Source organism: Schistocerca nitens, chromosome 4 (genome assembly GCF_023898315.1).
Source record: "Schistocerca nitens isolate TAMUIC-IGC-003100 chromosome 4, iqSchNite1.1, whole genome shotgun sequence".
NCBI lineage: Eukaryota > Metazoa > Arthropoda > Insecta > Orthoptera > Acrididae > Schistocerca > Schistocerca nitens.
The window spans coordinates 869,443,930-869,463,714 of NC_064617.1; the positions used below are offsets into that span (position 1 = coordinate 869,443,930).

A 19,785-nucleotide genomic window follows, 5' to 3' on the forward strand; every position below is an offset into this window, starting at 1 on the left:
TAGTAAATACATAACTAATAGAAAATAAATTACGTTTTGATGTTTGCAGATGACATGTTGTATATTTTGTAGCATAACAGCTACCAAAACAAGAGGACAATAATATAATGTAAGGTATGTTACTTTTCGCTAGTTAAGTTATAAATGCAACTTTTACACTATGTTGTAAACGACGAAAATGTTAATATGTTAACAACAAATTTACAGTTAAAAATAAAAATAGAACCCACTGATGTTAGCACAAAAGTGCTGAAACATGTATGGGTGAAACAAAAGAAAAAGGTGTCTTGCATAAGGCAGAACTTCTCATCCCATTTTCTTAGCAAGCACGGAGACAAGAAGAAGAACTGCACCACAAGATGAAGATTACTACTTCTTCTCACATTTATTTCCCAACCTTTATAGTTACTTTATTTTGAGTGCCAATTGAAACTCATTTTCTCTCCTTCCAGGTTCTTGATGGACGACTTGCAGAGGTCATCTACGAATCTGCAGTAAAGAAAGTGAATGAAGTTTCTTTCATTATTGGTCTCCTTGCTGTGGCAAAAGAATTTGACTTCACAAATAGACTTCAGATGAAAATCATCAAGTATGTATGATGGGTCATCTCTCAATGGTGTGTCACTTACAAGTCAATTGCTAAAGTGGAAAAGAATGGTCATAGCATCTTATGAAAATAAGTACACACACACACACACACACACACACACAGAGTAACCAACTGAACATACACTTTTAAAGAATTTGGTAAAACTAGAAGGAATTACAAGAGTTTCTACTTCCCAGTTGGATATGCAGCATTTTCTACACCACCACCACCATCATCATCATCATCATCATCATCCTCATCATCCTTCAATAATCGATATGTACTCAGATTGTGGTTCATGACTCAGAAATTGGTTAATTTGAAATTTCATCCTGTGGAACATTTCTGAGTGTCAACAGACGAATGGGACAAGTAAAATTTTGTCACCAGGATGCAAAATGTGAACCAGAATTAAAATTATCTCATTGCTGGTCTTCAGCTCTGAGAAGTCTGTGAGTCCATGACTTATTATGTCTTCAGAAGAATTCCACTTATATCAAAAACTAGAACTCAACAACTCTGATTTGTATGAAGGCTTCCATATTATGCCTTTGATTACAAGCATGATACGAAGTTAATCAGGTACAACTAATTTTAACAAACTTCAAACTATCACAGCAAAAACAAGAGTTTTCATACATCAGTATTTACATTATTAATCTTTCTTGACACCATGGTTCTTTGCCGCCTCTGATCACTTTGCATGTCGTGACACCAATCACCGGTTAACATTCCTGGGACGGCACAAAAGCCCGGCAGAATATATGTCAACTTCTGTACAGGTTTTGCAGATAAGCAAATGAACAGATCTACTGCTAATAAAGTTTGTTCATTTATATTCAGAAATGGTACAAGATTTCACCTTCAGTCAACGAAATGTTTTATTTTCAAAGAACTTTGGCCACAATACATTTATGAAATGTTGTACCCTCACAATTTCTATACCACAGACTACAACAAGCAAACTCTATATTTAAATAAGACTTTATGATGATCAAGTTCAGTATGTAGTAAGTCTTGTATTAGGACTTGTATACCATGAAAATATGATGATTCAAAGTACCCAGGAAACTAAAAGTTTCCAAAAAATGCCATTTTTGGAAGAATTTGCCAAAATAAAAGTTGGGAAATGGTATATCAATAGTTAAAACTGCTACTATACCTCTAAATGAAAGGATTGGATGGGAATAAAAAATTCTCCAGTAGTTTTACATAGATTATGTAGAAGTGAGAACTTAGTTTTAAATCAACTTGGGGAAGGCATGGAGGCAAACAGCTTAGAAATACAATATTTGAGAACTTTCGTAAAGTGTACTCAAACTTGTAAGATCTACTACTGAGGTTTGTTGAGTGTCTCTGATACTCTCGCATACACTAAACGAAGACGTTCTTTAAATGTTGGCTCTTACCTGTCTCCTGTCTCCTGTATTAATTTTACATGTTAAGAATCCCAGAGCAATATTCAATGTTAGTCAAGCAGTGGTGTTGTAAGGTACCGCTTTTGCTGGTGTGTTAAATTTCGTTAAGCCTAGTTTACATGACGACAATAGGTTGCAAGCAACTGCACTACCAGCCACTGTGCATGCGCGCCGCGCATTTGCGCAACTCGTTGGTGAAACTAAACACTTTCGGCGTGTTCCAACATTGGCGACACTAGTTGCATGAGTTTTGAGGTTATGTGTGTTTGTAGAGTGTAGACAAACTGTAATATGAAGTGGGTAATAGAGAATAATGTTCGCTTTGTGAATGTCTATGCTTTGCATAGGTGTTTGTGGGATTTCAGTGATGCTGATTAAAAAAATAAACAACATATTGCTGCCGCTGAGACCATCATGTGCAATCGTAACATAGATGGTTTGACAGTATCTGAGCTGCAGGGCAAAATTTATTGAGTTAGGCGCATATATACAACTGAATTAAGAACAATACAAGCAAGTGTAATTCTAGCTGTGGCAATGCTCTCGTCTACAAGACTAAAATCCCATTGTTCGAGTTGGCCAACTCTTTGTTAAGGAATATTGTTGACAGGAGGGAACGCTATACCAATTCAGGAAGCTGCATTCTTTATTCAATATTCATCTATTTAAAACATCGCTGCAGTGCTCCCCATTCACATATGCTAGAATTTTGAAATATTGTCACTGTACATATCTGTCTTCAAGAGAGTAGTTTGCAAACCTTTCTCTTCTTAATACGGCCTGCTTCGAATAATTATTGTTGCTAATGTTAACAGTTATTACTGTTAATGTTAATAATTATTGGTGTTAATGAAAAAGCATCATCACCAACTAAAACTGTATCTTATAGCATGCTGAGTGTCCTCTATTTAATGCACACAATATGGTATGTAATTTCAGTTCTGGCGACTGTGCTTCATGCATTACAGTACCTTTATTCCTTATATCACAACTAACTCTGTTTCGAAGAAACATGAACAGTTCTGGTGACATTCTTAGATAATTAAAAGAAATTCTTGGATCTTCTATTATAAATTATTTCAGCAAGGATGCTGAGCAATGGTGCTGACGTCTTTTCTTCATCCAGTCACAAATCGAAACACGTTTATTTTTTTCCTATGCAGTGATTACACGCAACAAGCTTCAACTCCCATCACAACTCGTGAGACGTGCAGCTGCCAAACATTTCATTTCAGACACGACTCTGGCACCCACAAAACAATAAAACTGAAGTGTATACTGGTGTTGCTGTGTCTACAGTCATATATGAAACCACTTGCGTGCAACTCATTCCATGCAACGAGTGGCGCAACCAAATGTTGCTGTGTAAACTAGGCTTTAGGATGTGTGCTGGTGACTGCTTTTACAATTTTTATGTAGTCATTCTGCTTTGCAATGCTCTGCTAGCATACTTTTCGATATTTTCAGTTGTTACGGCTTGATTGCCAATAATGGATCTTTCCATATTTTTACATATAATGCGCTACATCTAAATACAGGGTGTTTATAAATTAATATCGGGGTTTTAATGCTTTATAATATTTCTTACATTAAACTTTCATTTGTCATATCATTTATGACTGTAAATTTAATATAATAAATATTATAAAGCGTTAAAACCCCAATATTCATTTATAAACACCCTGTACTTTAAGACTAAAGATGACCTACCTGGAGTTTCCATTGTTTGACATTTTTACCAGATTTATTATTAGATTGCAAAGCCAGACAAAAAAAAATTCTTAGTTTATAAAGCCGAACTGACTTTTAAAATCCCCCCGACACACTTGTTTGTTTGTAGGTAATTTTAAAGCTCCCGTTGACATCAATTCATGTTGGGTTTTATCCAGCATCCATTTCTTCCAGTACTATCTCACTTACACTTTAAATGGTTTATTTATTGAGACATCAAGAGGTTGCAGTTGTGAAGTAAGTCCTCCCCTAATAACAGCAAGCTCTTTATTGCACTATCTCAGTTTCTCTTTCATGGAGTTTTTCAAGTGACTACTAAACTGATCTAGCATAACAAGAAAGTTCTTCTTTAATAAAGCACCATTCCTTCTCTCTCATCCTTTTTAATCCATAATTTCATAACAGCCTTGTCCCTCTGACCCTTGTCACATACGTGAACATCAATTGTTGAAGCTTTGACGTTGTTTTGTACTTGGAAATGATTATTGGATTAAGTTTAGTATCGTCAACACATCATGAAAGGAAAGCAGTGTAGTGCATTTTATCATGCCCATTTGTTTTTATAGTTACAGTTTTAGCACCTTTTATGGCAACAGTTCTGTTATTCGGCATAACAGATGTCAGAGGAGTTTTGTCCATATTCTCTGTGTGGTTTAGTTCCATACTGGTTTTCATTACTGAATAATAAAGCGATGGAATAATATTATTTTCTCTTCATACTCTTGTGGCATTTTCTGAGATATTTTGGTTTTACTTAGCATGCTATGTCCATGGCGCTTCATGAACCTGTAGTACCAACCTACCTCACCTTTAAAGGCTGTTAAGTTCCACTGTAGCTCTTGTTTATGAAACTGTATCTGAATCATTTTTGTGTGAATTCCAGTGCCATTTTGACAGTGTCCTTGAAGCCATTTCAATGTGTCATCTTTTATTTTTGGCCATGTTGCATTCATTGCTCTATTTGCACATTTAGGGTCTTCCTTATTTTTGTCACTTCTTCTTCACTGTCCCAGCAAGTGCAAATGGTTTTTTCTGTTGGTGGAGGGCCAAAATTCTACTCAGTGCCTTGTTTCCATGTTCTCTGCATATGCTATTATTTTCAGTTTATAGCTCACATCCATGAATACCTTTTATTTTTCCCATTATGAAACTAGCTACTAACAAAAATATTGTGAGTTTACTGATAACACAAATTACTTCACACTGGCACCGTAGATTGCAATGACGCATCATAGGCTAGAGTGTTCTGGGTTTGTGATGGCAGGGCAGGAGGGAGACAGTGTTAGCAAGCTTGTGAATCCCTACAGCTGATGTTTGTTGTATCAGTGTTCTGTTGCTGCCAGTTGAATCCAGTGTTGCCAGAGAGAGAAAGGTTTCCCCCCAGCATTGAATATATGGTCATTTTTAGGACTTGTGGGAATATTAAATCACACACTGCACATTTTTATATTAATGTCAAGTATAAGACATACCTAAATTTTTGAAGCAATTTTTCAAAGAAAAAAGTGAATCTTATAGTCTGTAAAATAAAGTATGTCGAATTTACGTATCGATTACTAAATTCTATATGGATACAAAGCTGAATTTGACAGAACTGTACTAATATATAGCTTAAGTGATAACCATAAATGAACTCGGAGAGCATTGATTATATTACAGGTGCCAAATAAAGATTTAGGTTAATGTTAATTTTCCCCAAAAAAAGGATTATTTGCAAACATATAGATTATGTAATTAAGATTTTTATTTTTACTATAGAGCTTTTTGTTGTTTATGTTGACTTAATATTGTTAGCAGTATAGTAAACTTAGTTGTATTTGCTAGTGGCCATTTAGTTTGTTAAACTTTATTTTAGAAACAGACAAATCGATTGTCTTCATTTGTTGACGACATTGCCAAAATTCTCAAATTTTATACGATATTGTGTTGCAGTGACATGCTGACACGTTACCCAAATGACGAACTCACTTGGGATGCCATGGCCCGCCGAGAATTGCAGGGGCTGCCGTATTCGACAGACGATGCCTCGAGCACTGAGCGCGAGCGCTCCGCACCGGAGCAGGATGCCCCTGATGATGGCGCCACAGAAACGCGGGATGAGCATGCTGGCAACAAGAAGGTTCTGGAGTCTAAAGGTCTAAGTGGGAAACTCTGCTTGAAGGAAAGAATAAGGTGCTAGTTCATTTTCAGTATGCTTTTTATTTTTTGTGTTGCGTAATGTATGTGTCCATTTTATTACTCTGTTGTTTAATTGGGTCTCTTTCTTAGAGTTTATCCAATCTTATGGGCTCTGCTGTTTTCATGACTTTGAAAATTTATTTTATTTCTAACTTTGGGGCTGCATGCTGTTCCAGTTGCCAGAGTCACTGGTTCATCTCAGGAAGGGAAGTCGTGTGCATCATCTTTTTGTGAATCGAGTAAACTTTGTTCTGATCGTAATTGCATTTTAACTGTTTAAGTTTTTTCTGAGGTCCATATTGGGGACCAGCCCAGCATTAGTCTAAATGAATGACGCAAATCACTAAAAAGCATCAAGCTAGCCAGTGTAAGAGACCAGTGATAATTAATATGCCTCATGGATTTCATCCAGGTCTGCTTGCTACTGTGCAGGACAAGCAGGTCGCATTGGTGGTTAGTCTACAGACTTCAAATTTTCTGACTGGTGTTTATGCTCATCTACCCAAAGGATTGCCTCAGGGCTGACCATTTTTGACTAACAAGTGTTCTACAAGGGTGGTTTGTAAAGTTCTTGGAATCAGCACGAGAGGTCAATGCTAGCACAAGAAGTTGTTCACGTGATATTCATTGGACTGTTGCCTGTAAACACGTGCCACATCAGTGCTCTTGGAAGAGAGCTGCGGTGGTGACTTGGCTCTGTTGTTGTTCCCGTTTAGTGATTAACGAAGAGGGAAAAATAGAGATTTGAGCAGTGATTAAGTACTTCGTAAAGAAAGGTATGAAAGCAAAGGACATTCATGCCGATTTCCAGAATACATGGGGAACTCTCCTCCTTCATATTCAACTGTTGCCAAGAGGTCAAATGAATTTAAATTTGGTCAGGAGAGCTTAGATGATGATATGCGCAGTGGTCGGCCAAGATGTATCACTACTCCAGAAATCATTGCAAAAGTGTACAAAATGGTCACGGAGGATCGCCGATTGAAAGTGTGTGAAATTGCTCACTCTTGCCATGTATCAACTGAAAGGGTATGTCACATTGGAGTTGACGGCTATTTTGCAGGCCTGGAGGAAACTCATTTTCGTGATTACACACCGTGGAAATAAGCGCCCTTGTATGGTTGTTAGACTTGGTAGGTGCTGTACTCACATAAACACATGAATTGTTGAGTTTCTTTGGTCTTGTTGGAATACTCTGTAGATGTCAGATGACCCACTATTTTCTTTGTTCAGTGACGAAAGGTCAACATCCATTGTGATATAGGTTCTTGAAAGAAGTGTTTGAGTAACTTCATTGTAGTACAATAAAACGTTTCTGCTTGTAGAATTGCTTTCATTCCATAAAGGAACAATGGGAGCCAAGTGAAATGCAAAATGCACCACTCCATGTAGTTGTAGCATGGGATTGTGTGGCATTCTTCAGCATATGACATAACCTTTTTATGTTTCCATTATCCTGCAGGTATTATGCAATAGTTTAGTCAGTTTCCAGCCACAGATCTACGTCAAGGCCCAGAACATACTAGATGCTAACTGTGTTACTAATCTGCTATTACTTGTGGCATTCCAACCCTGCTAATCCAGGTATTTTTGAAAATACTGTTTCTACTGTCCCTGCTTCAATATTTCAAAGGGGTGGATTGATTTGATTTGATTTGATTTTAACAGGAGAGCTAAAACAGCTTAGGTCTAACCCGCCACTGCCTGCACCGAAACTAGCTTTATTGTGCGGTATCGCTCCCTGTATATCTAGTAAAGCCAACCAGTGCCCTTAAATAGTGCAAGGAGTCCCTCTACCAGTTTTTTGTTAGACACAATTTCTTCAGGTCTAGTTGTCCCGAAGATTCTGTATCTTTTACTCTCCAGTGCCATGCATTCAAAGATTAGGTGTGATGCAGTTTCTTCACCCTCATCACAGATCCTACATTTAGGATCCTCTTCCATTATACCCATTCTATGTAGATGTTTTTTGAAGTTCCCATGGCCGGTCATCAGTCCAGTCATGGGTCTGATCTCTTTCCTGTTCAATCCCAGGATTACAGAGCTTCTTTTAAAACATGGCTTGGGCATCATTACCTTACTATGTTTTTGTTTACGGACTTTGGTCCAATATCCTACGTGCTGTTTCCTCAGCCAGTTCCGTAGTTCTAATTTGATCATAGCCTTGGTGATTGTCAAGACAGGTTCCGGTCCAATAAATGGAGTTGTTGCCCCCATCATAGCCAATCTATCGGCTTGTTCATTGCCACAGATCCCAGAGTGGCCAGGGACCCACACTAGGTATACCCTATTGCTTCCCCCTAGCTCCACCAGAGCCCTGTGGCAATCTGCAACAATCTTAGATCTTGTTGCAGGAGCTGCCAATTATTTCAGGGCTGTCTGAATAGATGTATATGCTACGATCATTGTAGACCTACTCATATTCTCCTCCACACATGCCCTGATTGCAGTAATTTCGGCTTGGAATACAGAGGCCAGTTTCCCTAGAGAGATGCTGCTCTCCAGTCTTGGCTGAACCCCGTACAACCCTGTCCCAACACCTTGATCTGTTTTCGACCCATCGGTGAACCACACGATGTCCTACGTACGGTATGGGACTGTTTTCTTCCAGTGCTCCCTACTTCCAATTATTATGTTGTAAGGCTTGTTGAAGCAGTTAGGAGTTGTTATATAGTCAGTGGGCATTTCCCCAGCCATACCTATATTTACCTCACTCACTATGTTAGTGTGTGATTCTGGATATCCAAATGAGACCCAGTTTTGGCCAGTTTTAAGTCTGTATGCCCCAGCTGCTGCCTCCATCTTAACCCAAAGGTGAAGTGGAGGCATGTCCAGCATGCCTTTCATTCCAGCAGTTGGTGTGCTGCTAAATCCGCCCGTTATGGCTAAACAGGCCAATCTCTGCACCTTAGCAAGCTTTTTAGCAGCAACCCGCTGTTCTACCTTCTTCAACCACACTACGACTCCATAGGAAATCCTAGGTCTAACCACTGTGGTGTATATCCAGTGCATACCCCTGGGGCTTAGTCCCCAGTTTTTGCCACAAGCCCTCCTAGTACTCACTAAAGTGCTTTTTGCCTTAGAGCAGGTACTCTTAATATGAGGGGTCCAAATTAGCTTCTCATCCAAGGTTACCCATAGATATTTCACTGTCCCCTTCACAGGTAGAGTTTCATCGAAGAGCTTTAGATTCCAACTTGCATGCTGAATATGTCTCTTCGTAAATGGCACCACAACAGTCATCTTAGGATTAACTCTCAGATCCTGTTTAATGCACCATTTTTGCACAATGTCCAATCCTCCTTGTGCCATATTCCTGACTGTGTCAGTGAATTTGCCACGTATTACTATGACAAGGTCATCTGCGTATCCTTGGCAGAAGCATTGTCTGGAATTTAGTTCCTCAATGAGTTCGTTCACCACTAGATTCCACAATAGAGGAGACAAAACTCCTCCTTGTGGGCAGCCTCTAGTGGTCTTAATTACCATCTTTTCATTCATCATGCTAGCCTCTACCTTCCTTTCACTAAGCATGGCTCTGGTCCACCTACACATAGTGGTCCCCAGGTCATGCACCTCTGCTGCCCTTACCATTGAATCGAAGGTTGTGTTACTAAAGGCCCCCTCGATATCCAGGAAGACGCAGAGGGCTATTTCTTGGAAGTGAAGTGCTTTTTCCACCTTCCCGACGAGTTGGTGGAGAGCTGTTTCACATGATTTACCTGGTTGGTATGCGTGTTGGTTCAGGTGTACAGGGACCCTACATAGCCTCCTCTCCCCATTGTATACATTAACCAGTTTTTCCAGTGTTTTGAGAATGGAGGAGGACAAACTGATTGGTCTCATATCCTTGGCCTTGGTATGATCAATTCTACTTGGCTTTGGAATGAAGATAACCTTCACTGCCCTCCAAACATTGGGAATGATTCCTGCTGCTAAGCTAACCCTAAATAGGATTCTTATAAGCTTTCCTCCTGCCTGTTGCAGGAGAGCTGGAAAAATTCCATCTGGGCCAGGTGACTTGGAATGTTCCCACCGCCCACTGGATTTTGTTGAAGTTCACACACTCCTTGGCCGCTTCTCAGTTCTCTCTTCGAGTGTCTGAGAATCGTTGTCTCTCTGGGGTCACGTACTGGTCTGTATTATCTGGCAGAGCATATTGAGGAAAGTGAGTTTTGAGGAGCAATTCCAGCGTCTCATGTGCTGTCTTTGTATATTCCCCATCCTCCTTCCTCAACGTACCTCCTGTATTAGTTGGTACTCTAGTGAGAATCTTGTGAAGTCTGGCTTGTGCAGCCATGCCTTCCACTTCCTCACATAATGCCTTCCAGGATGCCTCCTTTCCTTGTCTTATTGCAAGGTTGTAACTGACAAGGGCCTCACAATATTTAGCCCATTGTCCTTTGCGTCTCGCAATATTAAACAGTCTCCGTACCTGTTTTCTTTGTGTGAAGGGGTGGAACCTGTGCCCAGCTCGTGAATGTATATGGACAAGTTAAAACACTCACTAAATCAGTCAGAAGGTGGTGGACAAACTAGGTCAGGCTCTTCCAGCTAAAGTGCCTGCCTATGGACAACTGGGCACCGTCTGGCACAGGTGAGCAAGGGTGGGAAAACGGTCTGTGTGACCTTCCTGCACCAGTTGAACAAATGCAGGCAGGGATGACAAAGTGTTTTGACACATGCACAAAATGCGTACTGTGTGGCCACTTGGTAGGTAGTTTATATTAGCAGTGGGTGGCGCTTGTGCACTATGGGGCAGGATTGGAACAGCCTGCACTAGAGCAATATATACCACCTGGAAATGTTCATCAACAATGGTCTGGTACCGCCCGCTGTGGAATTTGAATCCCCGCCAGTCTTCATGGAGGTCTCTGTACCATTGCGCCGTAAGCTGTGGTGGCGCGTGCCTCCTGGCCCGCATTTAGAGTGAGGACGCCACAGTGGAACACGTGGTTGCAGTGGCCAATAGCGGCATCCCCGATCTAGTACTTAAGCGCCTGCCAGTCGCTCAGCCTGCCAGTCTAGGACATATCACCTCGCATTAGACAGTGTATTGACTTTAGTGTTTTCTTTACGAGTGGACGTGGTTGTCTTGTTTGGTTTCTTGACTCTGTTGTCTGTTCTTGTTGTGTCGTAAGGTCCTTCGTTGGTCGTGTCCGTCCTTTCCCGTTGTGTTGTTGTTCACGGGCTGCTCCACAGGTCCCGCCACGTTTCCATCACTACAACCCCGCGACTGTTCCGGTCGCCATTACAACAAATGGGGCATCTTCCAGTAGGTGATCTAATATGCCATGTAATTTTCCTTTTCTAGTAAGCTGTGCATAACAGTCCATTGTTGCACGTAACTCTTTAAAATTTGGCCAGACACATTTAGATTATGTTACTGAGTATCTCGCACTCTGTTGAGCCATGTTGTGTTGACACTTAAAAACTGTGATCTTAAATTGTATATGTGTATATGGATAAAGGTTGTAATTGATAAGTTACACCACTGTCTCAGTCCACTGGGAGCTGCAAACCACTTATAGATCAGAAATTTCAGTAATTGACTACATCAGGGATTAGTATTATTGCCGATACTTTTCAGCCTTTACGTTTTTGACATACCAGAAACCAGATATGTTAATGATCTAGCACTTGCGCTATACCACAGTGAGTTCAAAAGTGCGGAAAACAGTAACTGATGATCTCAACAAACTACTCTAAACTGGAGGTCCATATGTTCAAGAAGCATCTCAAAGAACCTCTTGGAAATCAAGCATACCAAACAACCTTATCAGAAACTGCATCAGCACATACACTTAAATCTTCTGCACTCAGTTTAGTGTTTCCTACAGCTGAATATCGTGCTCCGGTGTGGTTGACAAGCTCTTCCACATGTAAGGTATATACCATTCGGTGCAGTCACAAGAATCATCTCATGTTGCATAATAACTGCTCCACCGTATTGGTTTCCAACACATAGACCCTCCTCTGTTAAGGAGACAAGAAGCTCTGTTGAAAGAATATTCCAAAGTAATGAATAATCTACATCTTCACATCCATGCAGAAATTCCATGATTGACAACAAACTGGCATTGTTCCAGAAACCCACAACTGTGACTGATCAGAAAGCTTGTTGCTAGCAACTTCACTATTGACAGCAAATGGCATGAAACTTGGAGTTCGAATGCTCCACCTGAAGTGTGGCGTCTTATTGACTATCTACAGAGACCCTATGGTTTGAACTCCCATAGCATGAGTGAAGAATATAAATCACATCTGAACAGGACACAGCTTGTGTGCATAAAACCTGCATAAATGGGGCAAGCAGCCCAGTCCAAGCTGTGATTTTGGAGCATTGAATTAGACCTTCTGACATATTGTCAAGGGGTGTGAATTGACTTTTTCATGGCTACACCATCAAGCCTTAATTACCTTATAACAACTATTTTTAATGTACCATTCATTCTTATTTCTTACCTAATTATGTAACTGACAATATTATGAAAGTGATAGGTTGCTACTCACCATATAGTACACATGTTGAGTCACAGACAAGCGCAATAGAAAGACTACTTAACAAGTAAGATTTTGGCCAAAAGACCTTCTTCTGAAATGAACAAACAAACCCCCCCCCCCCCCACCACCACACACACACACAACCACTGTCTGGCAACAAAGGCCAGACTGCGAGCAATTGTGCACGATGGGAGAAGCAGTCTAGGCAGTGGGAATGAGGAGGAGGCTGGAAAAGGATAGCAGGGTAGGGGTGAGGGCCAGTAATGTGCTGCTTGTGGGAACATGCAGGGACAAGATGGAGAGAGAGTAGGACAGCTAGGTGCAAATAGGAGGTTAGACTGAGTGTGGAGAGGGGGTGGGGGGAGTGGAAAAGGAGAGAAGTAAAAAGACTGGATGTGTTGTTGGAATAGAGGGCTTTGTGTGCTGGAATGGGAACAAGGACAAATGAAGATTGAGGCCAGGAGGGTTATGGGAACACAGAATATACTGCAGGGAGAATACCCACCTGTGCAATTGATCACGACCATGTAATTCTCCCTTCTGAAAAAGGATCTGCCACTATTGTTTTGAACTGCAAGTATTACGTGGTAGAAGGACTCTGCCAGCTATCAGAGGTGTTCACCTACAAACCATGCCACAGTGATGTGGTTCCATAAATCCAACAGGATCTCCATCTCTTTTCAAATCATTAGGCACAAAACAGAACCTCTCTTCTGAGACTCTGCCTCTCCTCATACATACCACTCCCAGCACTCTCACCTTCTACATGCTTCCTGAAGTCCATGAACCCAGCCACCCAGGATGCCACATTGTGGCAGATTACTGTGCCCCACTGAGAGGATCTGTGCTCTAGTAAACCAACACCTTCAGCATATTACCACAACCTACCCTCATGTGTAAAAGACACCAACCATTTTCTCCACTAACTCTCCACAGTTCATGTTCCTTTACCACATAGCGTCCTGCTCGTGACTATTGATGCCCCTCTGTGTGCACTAACATCCCTAATGCCCATGGCCTTGCCGCTATTCAGCTCTACCTTTTCCCGCACCCGATGGATTCCAAACCTACAACCTCCTTCCTAATCAAAATGACCAACTGTATCCTCACCCACCAATACTTTGAAGGCCTCACCTGTTAATAAATCCATGATACGGCAACGGGCACTCACAAGGCACTGTCTTATGCGAACCTGTTTGTGGGCTGTTTAGAGGAATCCTTCGTAACCACACAGAATCCCAAACCCCTCACATGGTTTCAATTCATTGACGACATCTTCGTTATCTGGATTGAGGGTGAGGACACCTTATCCACATTCCTCCAAACCTCAGCACCTTATCCTCCATTTGTTTCACCTTGTCCTCAATATAACAAGCCACCTTTCTCGATGTTGACCTGCACCGCAAAGATGGCTAAATCAGTACCTCTGTGTACATCAAACCTACCAACCACCAGCAATATGTCCACTCTGACTGCTGCTACGCATTCCGTACCAAGAAGTCCCTTCCATGCAACCCAGCCACTCATGGCAGTCGCATTTGTAGGGCCTCACTGAGGCCTTCATAGACTGAAATTACCGTTCCAACTTTTTACAGAAACAGATCTTGTATCTTGTCTCTCCAGCCGTCCACAACCTTCCAAAGTCCCACTGCCCTACCACAAAGGAGCATTTCCCTTGTGACTCAGTACAACCCAGGACTCGAGCAACTGAATCTCATTCTCCGCCAGGGTTTCAGGTACCTCTCGTTGTGCGCTGAGATGTAGAATGTCCTATCCACTGTCCTTCCCACCTCTCCACAGTGGTATTCCACTGCCCACCAAAACTTCACAACATCCTTGTCCATCATTTTTCGATCCTTGCTCCCACCTCCTTGCTTCATGGCTCACATCCCGGTAATAGACCTAAATGCAAGACCTGACCCATACAATACCACTTACTCCAATCTGGTCGCAAGCATCCCATATCCCATCAAAGGCAGGGCTACCTATGAAAGCAGTCACGTGATCCTCAAGCTAAGCTGCAATAACTGTGTTGCATTCTATTTAAACATGATAGCTAACAAGCTGTCTGTCGGCATGAATGGCCACCAATAAACTGTTGCAAAGAGACAGCTGGACTACCCAATTGCTGAGCAAGCTTCCCAATACATTTTCTTCAAGACTGTTTCGAAACCCGCACCATCTATATCCTTCCTATCTACACCAGCTTTTCTGAATATGTGCAATATATCCTACGTTACCATAACTCCCCTGGCCTCAACCTTCGCTAGTTACTGTCCTTCAGTTAACTATCCCCTTCTCTGTTCCCACTCCGGCGTTCACAGCCCTCTATTCCACCAATACACACTCAGTCTTCTTACTTCTCTCCTTTTCCACTCATCCCCCTCTGTCCCCCCGCCCCCCGTCTAATGTCCCACCTGCACTGAACTGCCCTGCCCTCTCCCATCCTTGTCCCTGTATACTCCCACAGGCGGCACTTTATCGTCCCCCACCCCCACCTCTACCCTGCTACTCCACCCCCTCCCCGACTTAGTCTCCTTCTCACCCCGATCACCCAGAGACTCTCTCTCTCTCTCTCTCTCTCTCTCTCTCTCTCTCTCTCTCTCTCTCTCTCTCTCTCTCTCTCTCTGTGTGCGTGTGTGTTTCAGAAGAAGGCTTTAAGCTTACATTTTTAGCAGTTTTTTTTGTCATGCCTGTCTGTGACAAGTGTCTGCACTACATGGTGAGTAGTAGTGTGTCCTTTTCATAATACTGTCATTGTTTCATTCTGTTATTTATGTATTTACAATATAAGAAAAAAGGATATATTGCTGCTCATCATAAAGATGGCGTGTTAAGTTGCAGAGAGGCACAACTAAAAGGCTGTTACATGTTAAACTTTTGGGCAGAGCCTTCTTCAGAAAGTAGCAACCTATTCTTTTCCTAATATTGTTGATATTTCAACCTGAAGTTTCCATTGTTTTATTTGTATGTTTTTATGTAATCTTGATTGTTTCATGTGTAGTATTACATGCTAAATACTAATAACTGCTTAAACAGATGATTAGCCATTACATTTTCTGTGCCAGACATCTGATACAAATCAGTTGTGAGTCGAGAAATATACTGGTGGTAATGAAGTTGCGGTGATGAAGCTTTCTCATTCTTCTGTTTGAATGCATAAATTTGTTGGGCATTATCTATGTAGATAGAAAATGTTCTTCCGTTGAGCAGGTATTTGAAATCAGTAAATAAATAAATAAATAAATATATCAATGAAAACGATCAATTTTTGAAAATGTGATGTAATTGGATAGATAACAAATCTACTCACCAAGCAGTGGCAGAACACACATATAAAGTTATTAAATATTCCTCTTTTGGATCTGCAGCTCTGGTCTTTCTTTCCGTGTTTGCAGTTAAATTATTGGATATAGATTCCATCTTTTATGCTAAAACATAGTTTCTTTCCTTCATTCTTCCTTTCTTTTTTCCTTCAGTGTTTTTGCATAAAAGGCAGAGCCTATATCCAATAAAGACATTAAAGTTGGCAAGCTTTCAGAGCCAGTGGCACCAGCTTCTTGCAGAAGGGTTGAAGGGGAAGGAAGAGAGGTGAAGAAATAGGACTAGAGAAGTCCAGGAAAAGGGGTAGAGTAAGGAAAAGTAACCTAGAACCCAAATCAGGGGAGATGTACCGGACAGAATGAGAAGGAAAGACTGATTATTGGGGCTGCATTGGACGAGATTTCCTTCTCGTCTTATCCAGTAAGTCTCCCTTGACCCAGGGTTCTGGGCAACTTTTGGACTCTCCCTTTCCCTAAATCTTAGCAGTCCTTTTCCTTTGGCACCATTTGTTCCCTGTCAATCCTTCTGCCAGGAGGAGGAGCCACTGGCTCCGAAAGCTTGCAAACTTTATTAACTTTATATGTGTGTTCTCCTGCCGACACTTGGTGAGTAGATTTTTTATCTATCCAATTACATTATATATAAATACCTAGAAATGCTGTCTTAAATTGAGAAGTACTTCTGGACTAAAGAAAACTTGTCTCAAAATAAACCACCGAACTTTCAAATTCCATATGTTTCTGTTGTAATATTCTTCTTGCTGTGAAGTTGATGCGTCCGCAAAAAAAAAAAAAAAAAAAAAAAAAAAAAAAAAAAACTTGGGAAAGTTATCAGTGTGGCTTGGGCTAGATTTTCCTTGCTTTTCTCAAACTGTTCTGTTGTCTCGAAGGTCCAGTTGATTTTTGTTTTGTCATTCTTCTTATTTTCCTTCAGAAGATCTTGCTTTTGTGCAGCATGTTCTTTATGGTGACAATAGAAGTTAAGTGTGCTAAGAAATGCTCGCAATTGTTGCGCAATTTCTGGACAGAGTGTCTTTACAATGGTTGTTTCTCTCTTCAAGCCTGATTATAAAGATGTTCGAAAAGTGTGTTTAGATGTTGTAAGTGTTCTTCTTTCAAAATACTAAATGCAATCAGGGTCCTATCTATGTAAGCAAAACAGAAATCTAATCCGTGCTGTACTTTCTTAATAAATGTTTGAAAAGTGCTTGGTGCATTCATTAATCCAAATGGCATGAAATTAAATTCATATAGGCCTAATAGAGTGATAACTGCCATTTTCTACATGTCTTCTTCCTTAGACAGATTTTGGAAATGGGTTTTTAAGTGGTCTGTACTTGAAAATATTTTCTTGCCATGAAGGATTAAGTTGACTTTATCAGTCCATGAAATTGCTTAGATGTGTGGGAGTGTACACGTGTAAATGGTGATAATCAGCACAAACTCAACAATGACTGTCTTGTTTTGCAACCATTTGCGAAGAACTGGTCCACTGATTTAGGCAGTGGAATAATTTTATGGATTGTCGTGTAAGGGTATTTTTGTTTCGCAGTATTCAGTTATTGTACGTGCAATCTAATATGGCTTGCAGAAGACTGGAGCTCCACTATATGTTGGAATGTAATACATAGCATCATGTTTAATCTCTTTCTGCACGACATAGTGTTTTATTAATGCTGAATTTTTTAAATTTCCGAAAAATTGCAGGAGATATGAAAGGAATTGACTGTCTCAGTTGCTTCAGTATGTGTTACAGTCCCTTTGACTTAACAAATCTCCTGTGTTGACATCAGTTAGAAGGTGAAAACAGGAAAAGAAGAGAAACAAAGTGTTGGAGATGTGGTGCTGCAGAATAATGTAGAAAATTAAGGCACTGATAAGGTAAGGAATGAGGAGGTTCTCTGCATAGTCAATAAAGAAAAGAACATATGGAAAACACTGACAAGAGTAAGGGGGCAGGATATGTGTTAAGACATCGGGGAGTAACTTCCATGATACTAGAGGTCGCTGTGGTGGTAAAAATTGTAGGAGAAGACAGAGATTGGAATATTTGTGTCGCATGAGGAATTCATGGTGCCTGCATCGAACTAGTTGAAAGCCTGATGACTCATTTAAAGAAAGAAATAAATAAAAAATAAACAAAGTAACAGTCTTACCAGTTTCATACAATTTAGCGAAAATATTTTCACAAAATTGATGAACATGAAGTTTTTAACTGCTTGGAAAAAATACTTTTTAGTCACTGTTCACATTTTTGTGTGTTCCCACACACATTTATTGTTTAAATTGGTACAAGATCATTGTTTGTATAAAACATCATTTGCCACTGCTTTGCAGACGTTGTGTCGCTGTGTATGATGCTGCCGTAAAACAACTGCCAACAGAGCGTATGTGGTCTCTGTACATAGAAACAATGCAGGAACTTGCTCAGGAGGCGACTCCTTTGCCGACTTTCAAGCGGAAAATGCTGCGTAATGCTTACCAGGGTGCACACAGTGCTGGAAGAATGCAGACAAAATACTATCTTATGTGGGTGAGTACTCAGTATGTCATGCCCTTCTTTATATTATGTTTTATAGCTACACAGGGTGCAATGGCCACTACAGGGGGGGTGGAAGAAGCCTTCTTTGGGTCATTGGCTTCACCTTCAATTTTCCCATTGTGCGTCTCCAATTGTGTATCCATTGGGTTGACAGAGGCTACAGGAGTCCGCTGGAGGAGTAGGTGGCTGCTGCGGTACAGACGACATCCTTGGAAACTGTTTATAGTCACAAAAGTTTAGAGCAACAGATATATGCCTGACCAAGCCGTCATGTGGCGTAGCATGCTCAGTTGTTGATCTCCCAGACCTTGGCAGCAAAGCTTTGTGTTCCCTTGAAGTTGTCAGTAGCCATGGCACTTGACGTGGTCTGAGCATGAGGGACTTGGTGTGGTAAACATTCCTGACAGCACTGGGCAAGGTGCTGTTGCAGCAGACTGGTATGGCTACACCGAGGTGGTGGTGGTGGGGGGGGGGGGGGGGGGGGGGGAGAGCAGCAGCAGCCTGCCCCAGCCGTGGTGGGTGATGTGGTGTAGACATCCAGGGAGCAAACGCTAGCCAGGCGTCTGCCGCTGGTAGGTGCCACAGTGGCTCAGTGGTTAAGAAGGCCTCAGTTCGACTCTCGGCCCATCTATTGGCAACTGGACCCCCTGGCAGTTAGTCCTGTTGAGGTGATGGAGCAGTAATGACCTCATGGTGGAAAGGACTATGCAGGTGTGCTGGCATGACAGCAGGTGTGTATAGGACTCAAGTGAGAGCTTGTAAGAGGATAGACAGGTATGGGACAAAGACTAGCAGAGCTTGAGGCCTCAATTACTTTATTCTCTACGTACCGCAAGCACTTTATGCTCTACCAACTAGATCCTACGAATAGTACAACATGTTGTACATTTAATCAATAGGAGATAAATGTACTCTTTATTTCAAAAATGTCGTGTACAATCAATCATGACATCAAATTTACAGAGTAATATGAATTCACAGCAATAATTAGGATAATAATAGCTCTATCTCTGTATTATGCAGCCTGTTACTATGTCATTTAATAAAATACGTAATGTGTAATGTATATGGTAATGTTACTTTTGAATGGAAACATTAGGAAAGTTACTCTGTTTCACAACAGTATTTCAATTTGCTTCCAGGGAAGGATTTAAAAGTAGGAAGAGGTAAGGTTGTGGCCACAGCTGTAGTCTCTGAGGTTTGTGGCTGTGGAATATATATAGAGTATAAAACCCACAACTGGTTTCCTTCATTATAAGACTATTTCCACTGCTATGCAGTCCTGTGGGTGTGGCATGGGCCAGTGCTGCCCTTCTCAGGTTGTTCTTACTACTGACAGGGATGTTATGCAACTTGTTTAAGTCATATTTTACTTTAAAGATATGCCGTAGCTGTTATTGTTATAACACTAATATAATGTTGATGGCTATGTAACCTAAAGTTCCTAGCTTGTTCTACATTTGGGAACAGCACTGATTATTATTTTTTTTTTTTTTTCCT

General features: G+C 41.0%; 1 protein-coding gene across 1 annotated transcript in view; it reads left to right on the forward strand.

Moving 5' to 3' along the window:
* The window catches only part of LOC126253348 (U3 small nucleolar RNA-associated protein 6 homolog), a 130,004-nt gene that overhangs the window by 66,550 nt on the left and 43,669 nt on the right, over positions 1-19,785 (forward strand). Inside the window, exons 6-8 of the mRNA XM_049954618.1 lie at positions 453-589; positions 5,671-5,910; positions 18,081-18,276. Of these exons, the coding sequence (XP_049810575.1) occupies positions 453-589; positions 5,671-5,910; positions 18,081-18,276 (573 nt within the window). The remainder of the gene's footprint in view (positions 1-452; positions 590-5,670; positions 5,911-18,080; positions 18,277-19,785) is intronic.